General features: G+C 43.0%; 1 protein-coding gene across 1 annotated transcript in view; it reads right to left on the bottom strand.

Annotated features, from left to right (window-relative positions):
• The window catches only part of vps33a (VPS33A core subunit of CORVET and HOPS complexes), a 34,551-nt gene that overhangs the window by 10,370 nt on the left and 9,150 nt on the right, over nucleotides 1-15,031 (bottom strand). Inside the window, exons 3-7 of the mRNA XM_007238267.4 lie at nucleotides 7,336-7,463; nucleotides 4,704-4,890; nucleotides 3,336-3,452; nucleotides 2,976-3,150; nucleotides 700-893 (exon numbers count right to left, since the gene is read on the bottom strand). Of these exons, the coding sequence (XP_007238329.1) occupies nucleotides 700-893; nucleotides 2,976-3,150; nucleotides 3,336-3,452; nucleotides 4,704-4,890; nucleotides 7,336-7,463 (801 nt within the window). The remainder of the gene's footprint in view (nucleotides 1-699; nucleotides 894-2,975; nucleotides 3,151-3,335; nucleotides 3,453-4,703; nucleotides 4,891-7,335; nucleotides 7,464-15,031) is intronic.

The following is a 15,031-nucleotide window of genomic DNA, read 5'->3' on the forward strand; positions in this document are numbered from 1 at the left end:
TACCACATCGTATCGTACACAATAATATCACCAACAGTTCTGAATATCTTGAACGATATTAGAACCTCAAATATATATCGTGCAATATCACCCACCCCTTATTATCACATCAGGGTTCTAATTTTTTACTGTTTTTAGCAAAAGAAAAAAAAATCACACTGTTCTCATTTCCTATTATATATCAGATTATCAGAGACATATTATATCTGTACAGTATCATTTTTATAGTATATTTTACTTTAATCCTGGATCTTTGTAGATATATGGAGTGTATTATTAGTATCATGACATTCTGGATCATTGATTTGTAATTCTTGTATTTTTTTAATATCTTAGTTAGGGGTGTGCCATATATCATATCATATGCAATAATAAAATGTAATTTTTATTTAGTTGCAGTTGTGTATTCTTGAAATAATTGTTCTTATTCAGTAATTTGTCATATCGCCAAAAGTATAATTATCAGGAAAACACTATGAATTATCGTGATATTATTTTAGGGCCATATCGCCCACCCCTAGTAGCAAATTCTATTGAAATGTTATTTGTAAAACATTATAATATAAACATTGTATTTCAGTGCATGTTTTTATAAACCATATGAATTCTATCACAAAAAAAGTGTGTTTAGTTTTATTGCATGCTTATATTTTACAATCAAAAATATATATTGGTAATCTGAAAGGTTACGTCTCAAACCTCAAAAGCAGCAGAGATGATCTTGGCCTTCTTGCTGAGAGCTGCTCCCACAGCGTTGAAGTTCTTGTCACGGATTTCAGCGTACAGCTCCTCAGCTGAGTTGAGTTGTAGTTTCTTTGGCTCCGTCGGCAGATCTTTACCTCCTTCTCCAGGCTTCTTCTGAGCAAACTTCTCAGGAGGCAGTTTCACATAACCTGCAGAAGAAAGGCAGAATATGAACATTAAAACTAAATAATAATACAATAACACACAGCATCACATTCTGAAGGACTGAATACTACAACTTTAAATACACACGTGGCCTGAGGTCCTCGGCTGCTGTGTGCTTCAGCTTTTGTTTCTACCAGCATTTCAATCGTAATTCAGTACAGAGGGTCAGAACTGCTGTTTCTGCTGTTTTCTCTTTAATGAAAAAAAAAAACAAAACGCAAATGCATATATAGTATTTGTTTTGGCTTTTATATTTTCTGATACATGTTCAGAGGTGACAATGCATGTAGCATCAAACACACCCACAAGATAAGAACTTGGGGTGATGTTAGGTACATTAGGCCCACCTCCCAATGAAAACAAGATAACAATAATATAAGAATATGCCTGTATACTGTAGATATTTTATACTTTTTCTGGGCCACTGTCCACTGGTCTCACCACCACCTCCCTTATGGGGACCATAACTTTTTTTATTTACACATTTTGTGCATTTCCATCTTATAATCATTTTCCATTAATAGCAAAACAAAACAAAAAAAAAAAATATTCCAAGTATGTTCCCATTATTTCCCTCCCACCACCCATATTCCCAAAACTAAAGTTACATATGCAAGATTACACACTTTTCTAATCTCAGGCTCACTGATCAGGACTATTTTCATAAGAAAATCATTGTTCAAATGAAGTAAATCAGTTATAATGTATACAAGCGTGTGCTTTTTATGTGTGAAAGTAAAATCAGTCCTCATTTGGTCTCAACGAGAACACATTTTAATAACAAGTGTAAACAGATTCAGGTCAAAGATTGTAACAGTGTATCAGTGCAGTTTAAACATCCAGTTTAAGACCTGAAATTACTGATGGAATATCCTTCATTTTGTGTTTGTTAATTCATTTATAAGCGCTGTTTCCACTCCAGCAGTTTTACAGAGGGCGGTGTTGTGCCGATTCTGGTCTTGAAGCGGAGTCAGATTTTGCAGGGAGTCAGATTCGGCACAACAGCTGCAGCACGCGGCGCCTAACGGTAGGTGGCGTTGGCTCTTATGTATAACACTTGCGCTAGCCGCAGAATAACAACAGAAAACCCTGAGGAAGCTGCAGAATGGATTAGAATATCATACACCAGAACACCCCACGCGGAGGATCTCTCTCTCTCTCTCTCTCTTTCACCAGTTAGAATGTTAATCAGGCAGCTCTGGGGCTCACGCACACGCCAGCTTCACCACTTGTCCGCGTTTGATGTGCAGCGCTGTGTTTAGCTGTTCTTACACATTTTTATTAAATAATAGGTCTGCGCTCCTTCAGTGTTATAGTGTTCATTAACATCATTCTGAACAGATTTCGCTCATTCAAACGGCCTGAAAACAGCCAGTTTATGGTGGTGTGGAGAAGGAGGAGCACTCACTGCAACCACCAACCGCCGTCCCCCCAACAGCACGTGCTCAGCAGCCCCGCCCCTGGCCATTCAGTACCAGAGCGTTTGTTCGCTCTGTTAGTGCGGCACCGAAATACAATGGTCCATCCGGGTGTGCTGAACCGAACAGGCCGAACCGTTGCATCCCTAATATACACTATGCCTGTAGCTCCAGTACAAAAATACATTATTAAATAGGAATGCATTAGTACCATTTTTTTGTCAAGAGAGTACGAGAATTTTTTTTGTACTTGCCAATACTGATCCTAACACAAACTTAGAATGAAGCAATCATTTGTGGTTGTTCAAGTAAAGTAGTGCAATGTAAATTTGAAAGAAATGATGCTTATATATACATAAATAAAATGCAGATAGCAAAATTTCATCAGCTTCATCACGTGACGTCAGGATCATACCAGCCAACCAGACGAGACTTTCAGGGAACAAACAGGAAATAATTATAAGGAGAGGGAGGGGTCTGTGAGAGCAGCATTTTAAAGTAAAATTCACTTAGGATATTTATTTTACTGGGTTTTATTACTGCCTGAGGATATTTTGCGCTGGATGTATAATCTCAGAGTTCAGCGGGGGCAGGGGCATGGAGAAAGAAACAAGCGCACCGGAGCTTCATAACTGTATGAAGTCATACCATTAGTGATGCCGTAGATTTCATCAATGAGACCCTCGTAAGTGAGCTGTGTGGCCAGTGGTGTGAGGAGGTCCACATTGCGATCCAGCAGCAGCAGAGTGTCAAACACAGGCAGGATCTGATTCTGACTGCCAGCAAACTCCCTCTTCATCCTCAACATCATGTTAGCCACGTGCTGGAGATTTAAACAAAGAGAACGAGAGATAATATTCATTTAAACTACTGCAAAAAAAAAATAATTAACCTTAATACCTGCAGATTACTACAGACACGCAGGGCGTTCCTGTTGTGCCTGTTCATGTGTAGACCCTAAACACTGCGAACAGGACAAAACGAAAAAGCTCCTAGGAGACTACTCACCCGTGCACATTCTCCTTTCCCAAATATCTGAGGAATTGTTCCGTACAGAGCCTGAAGAGTCATCAGCCCTTTGGCAGTGTGATACAGGCTCGTCTGATCATTCTCAAGATAGCATTCCTTCAGAAAGTTAAACAAAACAAAACTTAAGAGACAAAGACTTCATTCATAATAAAATCAAACAGAACAGCCGAACTTAACAATATTTTAAATTTTAGCTTCTACAGGGATCATACTTAGATAGATAGATGTTCTTTATCAGTAAAAATAGCCACCTATAAATCATGATTACAGATTTTGCTTCTTCAAGAGACACTTGAGGCTCGCTTTTTCAATTTTTTACACTAGTTATTTAACTTACACTGCTTTGTTACAGCTTGTCTTTTTAGGAAGATCAAATAAGCCATAACGTAAAAACATGTTATTTTTTAGCCATCAGGTATTTTACACAATGAGAGTCTGTCAGTAGTTTTTTATATGATGTAAACTTCATGATAAATATTTGAACAGAAATACTTTAAAATGATTGGAATTAAGTCTTTTTACTTAAGTTACAGGGTACTATCTTACACCCTGCACAAAGCGTGCCGTGACGCTCTTTGCCATTTAACACGCTGCGAACAACCTTGCACCTGCATCAATTTAAATAGCATCAGAGCTTTTAAATATATATATTGGCATGGTGGTCCCGAAGTGACGTTCCGAAGTGAGTGTTCAGGAAAATGTCTGGTGTATTGCTATATTGGCAACGAAAACACAGGTGCACCACTGACTGAATACAACCTAGACAAACTTCAACCTTCAGACGTTCATTGCTACCTTGGCAGTGAATTATCAACACAGGCGCATCCCCAACACGAGTAAACCCCCGCTTGTAACGCACACATGAACACGGCACAGTGCACAAACCTATAGTGCGTGCCTGTTCCTGTAAATGACCTGCTTGTGCACCTTCACTGAATGAATGCACAGGTCAGTTTCCTCTACTGAGAACTGTAGAAACACTGTGCCTTTAAAATGCCGATCTGCCAAAGTCAGAGTGGATCTGGCTCTTATAGGGAATGAAAGGTGACACTCTGACTTACATTACGCTCAAAACACACCCATGATTAAGAGAAATAATACAAGCCTTTTGCCTGCAAGGCCCATCATTCCTGTCGTAACCTATAGATCAATAAAATAGGGCCAAAATAGTTTTTTCTATTGCTGTTAAGCGGAAATATTTTATTTAAAGGGCACAGAAACAAAAAAAGCACATTAAATTTTTAGTGATTAAAATGGAAAGAGGTTTAAATGCAGAAGTCTTATTATTTAAGAAAACAGTGTGTGCTCGAGTGTCATTAGTTTGGGACAGATATTTGAACTTCCTACCCTGAATGCGCTCTCAGACTCCATGGAGAGCAGGTCACCATCATAAGGGATGAGGTCCAGGATGTACTCGTCGATGTTGGTGAAGGAGTTGAGCACTCCCTGCTCTTTTAGCCGCTGCTCACACAGCAGACTCCGCCGGGGCACAAACAGAATGTGAAACTCTCGCGGTGGCTGCAACTTGTCCTCACTGTGGGGAAAACATCAAAAGTAATAAGTGAAAAGAGCTGTTCATATGAGCGGGTAAGAATCACACAGTGTAAACAGGTAGACATCGTCTTTTCCTTTCTATATATATAGTAAGAGAGCGGATGTCTAAGAAATACTTCTGTCTACAGTGGCAAGAAAAGAACACACTCACTCATTCAACACTCAAAGTGGTAGTGAAAAAAGTAAGTGAACCACTAGAATGAAAAGCTGGTTAACCCTATCTGTCAAAAATAACCTCAACCAGGTGCTTCCTGTAGCTGTGGAACAGTCCTGCATATTGCTCAGGAGGAGTTTTATCCCATTCTTCCTGCAGAGCTGCTTTAGCTCTGTCAAATTCCTTGGATTCATCAAGTGTCTCTCTTCAAGTCAATCTATAACATCTGAGATCTGGGCTCTGATTGGCCAATCCAAAAGGGGAATTATTTTTTCTTAAGCAATTCTGTTGTGGTTTTGCTCCAGTGTTTTGGGGCATTGTCCTGCTGCATCACCCATCCAGAGGGGAGTATTATTGGCCTGTAGTCTGCTGCTAACTCCCACTAGCACTGCTGAAACAGCATTAGCATTAGCCGCGAAATGTAGTAAGCTCTAGCTCTTTTGCCATTCAGAGGTGAGCAATATCGGCCTGTAGTCTGCTGCTAACCCCGGCTAGCACTGCTGGACCAGCATAGGAATACTCGCTAACCATAGGGTGACCATATTTTCATTTGGGTAAACCAGGACACCTCGGAGCGGGGGTGGGGGGTTGGGTGGGTTGGGTGTGGAGTTGCTAAATGACGTCAACACCTAATTTGCATAATGCATGTTTTTGAAGCTGTAAAGGATTAAGGTTGTGGGAGTGAACAAAAGGTGTAAAAAACATCCTAAATATGTTAGAAATGTTACAAATGAACAACTTCTGTTGCTTTTTAAATAGGACGTCACTTTTTTTTTCCAGTAACTTTATTTTTACGTGAATTACATAAATGAGGTTTTTTTGCCTTTTTCTTAAATGTTATTATAAGAGCAGCAGTTAGTGTTATTTTACGTTTTTTAAGGTTTTTGTTTGTTTTATTTTATTATTTTTTACGTTTTCTTTATTTTTAAAGCTATCATAGACAAATTGTTCAATGGTTCAATAGATATTTAGCTTTTTATAAAGAGGCAGACACTGTGGAGGAGGTGAGTGACTGACTGAGACTGTGTGAGTTAAATTCAATATTTTTTTCGTGTCACACTGAAGACAGTTATATTTACATCCTGATCTGTAAATATGGGGCGGGGTCAGTCAGCGGCGGCTGTGGGCACGGTGTTGGTGGAGCGGTGTGTAAGCTCTGACTCAGAGACTGCACTGTGAGTGTTGTGGGCGGGGCTCACTGAAGAGCATGTGTTTATCTCAGAGTCGCCAAAAGTTTCCAATAACACCACAAAAACTTGCTAGATTTGTCGGTAGTCGCTTTTTTTTTTTCTTTACAAAAAAAGTCGCTAAAGGGGCTGAAAATTGGCTAAATAAAGCGACAAAGTCGCTAAGTTGGCAGCACTGACTGACAGTCACACTGTCTACATTCTGATTAAGAACAGGGCTGCTCTCACTGACGCGACTCAGGGATTATGTCACACGCAGCGCCGTGCGCAGTGCCCTAGTGCCTGTATATTTAATGGTCCAATGAAGGTAATTTAAAAAAAAACTGGGACGCCCGGGACAGGACGTGAAATACGGACATGTCCCAGGAAATACGGACGTTTGGTCGCCCTAGCTAACCATGCTAAGCGCTGTTTACTTAACCTAGCTTAATTTTACAGTCTGCTGATTTAGAAGGAAAACATGACACAAAATACACCTTACAATCTGGTGTGCCTTATGTATGAAAATAGACCAGAAAATAAGACATTTATTGATAGTGTGCCTTATAATCCGGTGCCCCTTATTGCCCAAAAAATTCGTTACACAAAAAAGTGCAATACAATTTCAGTAACTTCTGCATGGCAACCATTGTTATAAACCAGCTTATTGGATTTTACATAACTTTATCCGCAGTTAGCTACCTATTTTTATGCACCGCTAGCTACGTTAGCCTAACCTAAGTCCTTTATGTCAGTGCACTATAGACCTAAGCTTCTGTCCTTAATGATATTTTTACCCTTTTATTACTTTTACACTTTAAGTAATTTTGAAACCAGTACTTTTACACCTTTATTTAAAGAGTAAAAAGCTTGAGTTGATACTTCAACTTATTTTTTCTGTATTTTAAACCCTTGTATCTATATTTCCACCTCAGTAACGAATGTTAATACCTTTGTTACCTCTGGGCATGAGCTTGTTTTGCTAAAGCTTTGCTAAATCAGAATATTTAACGTACAGTTTTCTATGCCTGTACTGGAGGTTGCTAACTGGACAGTTTAAATTTAGATCATTTAAATAGCACTGCTATAAAGAGAAGATACACACCTCATTACATTCTCTGCAATGATGTCCATCAGCTCCAATCTCGGACGGACAAAGAAGATAATGTTTTTGACGTCGGCAGAGGGAACCCGTCCTGCTTTGAGTGTGAACATTTTTTCCACTTCATGTTCCTTTAAGAGAACAAATAAAAAACACATAACATTTTGCCACCTTTGCAAAAGTTGTTTCTTCTTTTTTATTTCACAAGTATCTCAGAAGCAGTGTGTATGATATTTTCTGTAATAACTCAAAATATGATTTGCATGTGTGCTCAGATAGTAAGAAAAATGTTAGGTTTTAGCTTTGGCATCTCTTGTCAGCAGAGCTTCAGTTAGTATGAACTGAACTGTTTCTTACAGAGTGGAAACCTGTTTATGTTTTAGTCTCTGACCTCACCCACTGCCCTACTTTGAGTCCTATTTTTACACCTCAGGTTGGAGGGTATGGAAAACAATAACAGTATATTTCAAAAACCGTGTGTTGCATCCTTCTAAAAAGCTGCAGAAAGTAAAACTGCAGTTAATATTGAAAAAGTGTAAAAGTGAAAAGTGTAGACAGCCTAGACCCCAGAAGGACTACAAGTGTTGGGATGAGCGTTAGCTCAGGTACTGTTTAGGACCGTATTGTGAGAATGATGAATGAAATGGGTGTCTCCTTGGTGTGTCGGTTAGAACACAGGAAAATGTGAGATGCACAGGGTTTAACGGTGATTACTTTAATTATAATGGGTACAGTAAATGCAGCACAGCACGACACAGGGTACACTTCTGTATGAATCTTTAAATAATATCCTCTTGAATGTGTTTCCACATTATTCATATAATGAAAGTAACAAAGGTGTGGGGTCTACAAGGGAAAAAAGGGTACAGGAAAATGTCTATCAATCAACATCATATCACTGTACAGACATATATAGATATGTGGCGCAAGAGCACCCTCTACAGGCAACTAGTGGTAATGAACAGGCAGCTCTAGCACCTGTGGAAAATTCCAGCAACACCACTTAATTAAGCATAAAGCTAGCGACTTCTAATTCAACATTCTGAGCCCAAAATGACTAATAAACAGCTGATTTAAGTCACAATGCTCGTACAACTACTTGAAACATAGAACAGGAAGGAGCTGGTGCACAAAACAACAGGAATTTCACAGTTTCAAAGGCAATCTGAACTGAAGGAAACTTAGCTTAAAGCGTTTAACAAAAACTGTTTCTAAAGCTTCTATCTAACAATTCTAAGCATCTGACACAAAGTGTACAGGAAGAATAAGGGCTACACATTTGAAATTAAGGCAGGATTACTTACTTCTAGACAATCACGCACACAGGAGAAAAGGAACCTCCAATAGCAACCACACGACTAACTGACTAAGCACTTTGTGTATAGTCACATGACTAGACTACTCACCACTCATTGGACATGTGAACATGAACATTAATTAGTAAGGCAGGACTGAGGCACATGCACAATATGAAAGGCAGTCTTTCCAACACAGCCGCCCCCAAATTTGTGGCTAAATTTGTCCCTTGGAAAGGCTGTTTTAGGGTCAATCTAGTTCGGCATCATCAGGGTTGTCCTCTGCGTCCGTGATTGCTGGCAGCACGAACAGACAGGCGATGGGCCTGGTGTAAATTCGATCATGGATCTTAACATCGGCTGTCCTCACTCGTCCGTCAGCACCAGGAAAGACCTTGACTACTTTGCCGATCTGCCATGAAGACCGGTGTACTTGGGGATCAATCATCATCACCACCATACCGACTTTGACATCTGGAGAAGGATTCTGCCACTTCCCTCGAGTCTGTAGTCCCAGCAGGTAATCTTTTATGAAGGCTGACCAGAATCTCTCTGCCACCACTTGGGAATGTCTCCATCTCCTTCTGCTCAGTAGCTCTGACTCCGGATAGATGACTTGAGGTAAGGAGCCATCTGGCCGCCCCATGAGAAGACAATTGGGCGTTACCGGGTCTGGATCTGCTAGGTCAGCTGAGACATATCCCAGCGGCTTTGAGTTCATTATGGCCTCGATCTCTGTAAGGACAGTCCTGAGGACTTCTTTGGTCACAGTCTCTGAGCCCAGTGTAGCATATAGGGCAGACTTGACTGACCTGATCTCACGTTCCCATGCTCCCCCAAAGTGGGGAGCTGCAGGCAGGTTGAAATGAAAGCTGATCTGGCGCTTGGCCAAGAGTGGCTGCAGGTCATGGTTCAGGTTGCTGTAGGCTTCTCTGAGTTCGGACTCTCCTCCGCGGAAATTTGTGCCTTGGTCAGAGTAGAGTTCGGCAGGCTGACCACGACGGGCAATGAACCGTCTAAGGGGCATGAGGAATGAGTCACTGTCAATGGATGTCAGGATCTCTAGATGGACTGCCCTAGTTGTTAGACATTTAAAGAGCAGGCCCCACCTCTTCTCATTTCGATGCCCTATCTTAATCAAAAAGGGGCCGAAACAGTCCATACCAGTAGAATGGAATGCTGGTTTGTACAGCCTGAGCCAAGGTGGCGGAAGGTCCATCATTTTCTGGCTGGCTGGTTTAGACCTCCATTTGCAGCACTCTAGACAGGTCCGTTGGTGCCTACGTACTCCTTCCCGTCCTCTGAGTATCCAGAACTTCCGACGAAGTTCCGCGAACACTCGTTGAGGTCCTGGGTGGCACAACTGTACATCATAGTCCTTTATGAGTAAACGAGTGTTAGGGTGGCTAGGATCGAGAACTACAGGATGGATTGTGTCTGCGTCCAGTCCTTCTACGTGTCTCAATCGACCTCCAACTCTGATGAGCTGGGTGGCGTGGTCAAACTCAGGGGATAGACAGAGTAGTCGACTGCTGGAGGTGACTGATTTGCCTTCTTGTAGAAGCTGATAGTCCTCAGGGAAACAGTCTATCTGGACTCTCCTCAACACTAGGAACTCTGCCTCTCTGAAGGTATCTGCTGGAGGGTGATCAGTCAAACCTGCCGCCCCATGAAGCTTCTCCGCTACTGCTTGCAGCAGATCCTGCCAACTGGAATGCTTGCGCCCGTCGGTCACGGGTGGCAGGGTAAGGGTTAGCCCACAGAAAACTGTTTTCCTCAGCTCTGTCTCATCATCTCTAGCTGGTTCGGCAGGATTTAAAGGCCATTCACTTGGAGGCTGCAGGAGGAACTAAAAGCTGCTCCAAGGGCTTCCCTCTAGTGACATCATCTGCGGGATTTCTGGCAGAATCTACGTATCTCCATGATTTCAGATCGGTCAACTCCTGTATCTCTGCCACTGGAGTGCCTACAAAGACCTTGAAATGACAGGATTCAGAGTGCAACCAATGGAGTACAGTGGTAGAGTCTGTCCAGCATGTAACTCCTAGGATGGGTAGCGTGAGCTCTTTCAGGAGGACAGCAGCGAGTTGAGCACCTGTGAGAGCTGCACAGAGCTCCAAGCGTGGCATAGAGTGCTGCTTTCTTGGAGCTACACGTGATCTTGCCAGGAGGAAGGCTAGGCGTACATTGCCATCAGCATCTGTAGACTACAGGTAAGCCACAGACCCATATGCTTTTTCTGAGGCGTCACAGAAAATATGGATGTTGTGGGTCACCTAGGGCTGAACGATTAATTGCATTTGCGATAATCTCACGATATTTTAAAACGCGATTCTCTAACCGCACTGGCTGCGATTTTTGTCACGTGACTTGGGAGCGAGCCAAGCCAAGGACGAGCGGAGCATACCCGAGCAGAAGGCAGGGAGGTGGAGAAGTGAAGTCAACACAGCGCACTTTAGGGCGTTTTCACACCAGCACTATTTGGTCCGGTTAAAACAAACTCTGGTCCGTTTGTAACTTTAGTGCGGTTTGATTGAGCAGGTGTAAAAACAGTAAATCGCACTCGGGTGCAGATCAAAAGAACCGGACCGAGACCACCTCCTCTAGGTACCAAAAGAACTCTGGAGCGGTTCGCTTGTGGTGAGAACGTGATCCGGTCTCGATCGGATCCACCTATTAAATATAAGCCATTTATTTGAGCTAAACTGCTGATAAAGCAAGCATAGTTTAAACTAATATATTAGCCAGATAACGCTAATTACCACAGCTGTGAACAAACACTGTGTCCAGGCACGCTCTGCATTCACTGCTCTGTGTATTATGTATAAATCTGCGCTGCATTCATAGCTCACAGCTGCGTAACTCTGTTTATTATGTATAAATCTGCGCTGTGCGCAGAAACACTGTTTGAAAGTGCAGTGTTTCAGCGTTCAGTGTTAAAGCACAGATATTTGCGCTGGAACACAAAATCTTCTCGCTGTATTTACTTTTTTCGTATATTTATATTTAATGTACTCCCGTGTCAGACAGCTCTGACCAATCAGAGGACACAGGCTGCTCGCGTGGTTTATTGATGCGCATTTTGGTGCGTTTACATTTATGCCTGTGGGAAACCAGACCGAACAGAGCGAGAAAACGCTCCAAGTAAACGAACTCATTAGAAACGAACTACAGGTGTGAAAACGCCCTTGTTGCACAATGGCTTCAGGCTCGACAGAACACATCAGTTGTGTAGAATTACTTTGGCTTTAAAAAAGAAGATGCTGCTCAACGTCAGGTACTGTGCTAAACGTGCCTTGCTACTGTTTCTACGACGCGAGGTAACACTACAAACCTTTTTCAGCATTTAAAAAAACACCACAAAGCCTCGTGTGGTATTTGCAAGGCTAAAATGCCAACGACCAGTGCTGCATCTTCAAATACAGAAAATAACGAGTTGGTTAAAGCAGATTCTCTTTATGTTTTTTGCACTTTAATTTTTCATGATGTTACTAGCTGGAGAGCAGTAAGTTAAAGTAAGTTAACAATCTATTGTTTTTCCTAATCAAAAAAAAATGGTGAAAAGGAAAAGCTATTTATGTATTTATTTTTCTATAAAAAAAACAAATGGTGAAAAGGAAAAGCATAGATTTTTTTGCTTTATTGTTATCTGTGCTTTAAATAAATCTGACATTGTTTATTATTAAACAGATTGATTTATTGCTTCTGTTGAAAAATACTTGAGAAGACAAAAAAATTGCATTTTAAATCGCAATCGCAATTTATAGATAAAAAATTGCAATTAGATTATTTTCCAAAATCGTTCAGCCCTAGGGTCACCTGTGCGTTGTCCAGTGTGGACGACAAGTAGCACCTTGGCAGGACCATTTGAGGCAGGTACTTCAGCTCAGATTCCCACTCTCCCCAGGCTTGCAGAAGATGTACAGGGAGCTGGGGGTCGTCCCAGTCTCGATGCTTCTCCCAAAGCTGTTGTACGATAATCTTCGCCCGGGTGGTAAAGGGCAGGAGGACTCCAAGAGGGTCATATTGAGTGGCCAACACTCGATAGATGTTTCTCATTGTAGGAGCATTGTAGGACACAGGTCTGTGCTTAAAGCCTAGGGTGTCGGTGTCACAGAACCAACTCAAACCCAAGGTGGATTCTCTTGCTTCTGCTCTATCCTGTGAGAGCCATAGCTCCAATTTGGCAGATCTAGCATCAGGTGGGAGGTGGCTAACAACCTCTGGTTTGTTGCTGGCCCACTGTCGGAGGTCAAATCCTCCGGATGCTAGGAGGCCTCGCAGCTTGTCGAGCAGATGGCGGGCTTCTTGGCTGGTTCTGAAGCTCTGGAGACAATTGTCAATATAGAAGCACTTCTCCACAGAGAATCTGACATCTTCTTCTGCCGAGCTGTGTGATGTGACATGTCTCTGCAGAGCAAAGGTGGCACAACAAGGGCTGCAAGTTGTCCCAAAGGGTAACACTTGCCACTCGTAAATGTCAGGGGGGTCTTCTCTCCTGCTGTCACGCCATAAGAAGCGCAACAGAGGCTTGTCTTCAGGCAGGAGCAATACCTCGAATGTCTCCACTGATGGCCACACTATGCTGCCTGAACCGAAGTAGAACACCCAGGAGTGAGGGACTGAGAGTTGGACCAGGCAGTAAGGCTTCGTTGAGGTTGAGACCCTTGTATTTGAAGGAACAGTTGAATACTATTCGATCTTTGCCATTGTGGTTCACAATGAAGTGGGGAATGTACCAACTTTCCCCAGTAGGGGTGTTCTCTGATGACAGCTTGGTCACAACTTTCGCATCCACTAGCTTTTTGACCTCTTCATTGTAGATCTCTGATTTGCCAGGGTCCTTAGCAAGACGCCTCTCCATGCTTCTGAGACTAGGCATGACAGCATCTTTGGGTGCCTGGAAGCAGGGAGTGTTGGCCTTGCGCAGCAGTGGGGTGGCATAACGAAGGACTCCATCCACTTCTACTCGGGTTGTCTTGGCCTCCAAACAGCTTATGGCCTCTTGATCCTCCCTTGACCTCGTGACCTGTTTCTCGCAACGGTAAGGGAGGACATCAAGTTGCCAGAGGCGTTCCACGTCTCTTTTGAGTTCCAACTCAGCAGGACTCAGGGAAAGGAAAAGGCACTGTGGTGACTGGAGCTGCGTGTGGAGTAGACGCACTGGACCCTGTAGCACCCATCCAAGCCGGGTCTGTACAGCAGCTGGCCCACCTGGTGGTCCGAAACGAACAGGTGTGATGGGTGTTATCAGATGGGGGTGGTCTGCACCGATGAGTAGCAGAGGCGATGCTTGTTCGAAGGGCTGCAGAGGTAGGTTTTGAAGGTGCTTATACTTGCTCAGGAGGGTGGCAGGATAGGAATGGTCAGTGAGTCCCAGGCGCTCGGCAGTGAAGGCTCCTTTAATCTGAAATGTTTTCTGAGGCTGGCTCACAGGAGACAACTGGAAAGAGACAGTAGAACCACTAAGGGTTTGTACATCCTGACGTATGGTTCTCAATGTCAAACTCTCTTCTGCTCCTTGCATGCCCAGCTTAAGTGCTGCAGTTGCGAGCAAGATGGTTCTCTCTGATCCATCATCATCCATAGGTTTCAAGGGTTTTCCCTTGGTGGTGAATCAGTACTTTGGTGACCTTCAGGAGGACTCTTTTGCTGTCTGTAGGCTGGTCCAGGTAGAGGGTTTCCGTAGCTGACCTCACCTGGCTTAGAGGCTTTTTGTGACTGGCGTCTTTGGCATTCACCTCATGTAGGATTTGCAGGTGCTTACCCTTACAGATGCTACACGGCTTTTTCAGTGTGCACTGCGCCGCCTGGCGATTGTGCGCACACCGCCAGCATCGATGGTTAGCTTTTATCCAATTAGCCAGCTGATCTCTAGTGAAGGATTTGAACACTGTACACTGTGTGAGATAGTGTTCACTATTGTTACAGTATGGAAAAAACGCCTGTGAGGTGGCTTTCTTCTGGGCAGCGCCAGGTGGCGCAGAGTCAGCTGATGGTGGCATGGGCATTTCATTGACTCCATGCAGTACTGTAGCAAAGCGAGCCGTAGATTTCGCTTCTTGCTTGCGCTCAGGCTTTTGAGCTATTTTCTGACCTTTGTCTGGGTTCGTAGCAGGCGTCTCCTTGCACCATGCTTCATAATGTAACCACTGTGACAGGTCCTGGAGTGTGAACACAGTTCCTCTGCCTCTACCCATCTTGCGGCGGAACTCTGATCTCATCTCTGCTGGTAGCTTACTCAAGAGGCGATCCACATGGGAACCACATCTTAGTTCCGCTTCACCTTCTGGACCCAGAGTAGCAAGCATGCCAATAAGAGCTCTAATTTCCAAGGCAAATCTCTCAAAGGCAATGGTGTCTCCCCTTCGCACATCTGCTGAATCCATGATGCTGGCAATTTT

The sequence above is a fragment of the Astyanax mexicanus genome, chromosome 22, assembly GCF_023375975.1.
Source record: "Astyanax mexicanus isolate ESR-SI-001 chromosome 22, AstMex3_surface, whole genome shotgun sequence".
NCBI lineage: Eukaryota > Metazoa > Chordata > Actinopteri > Characiformes > Acestrorhamphidae > Astyanax > Astyanax mexicanus.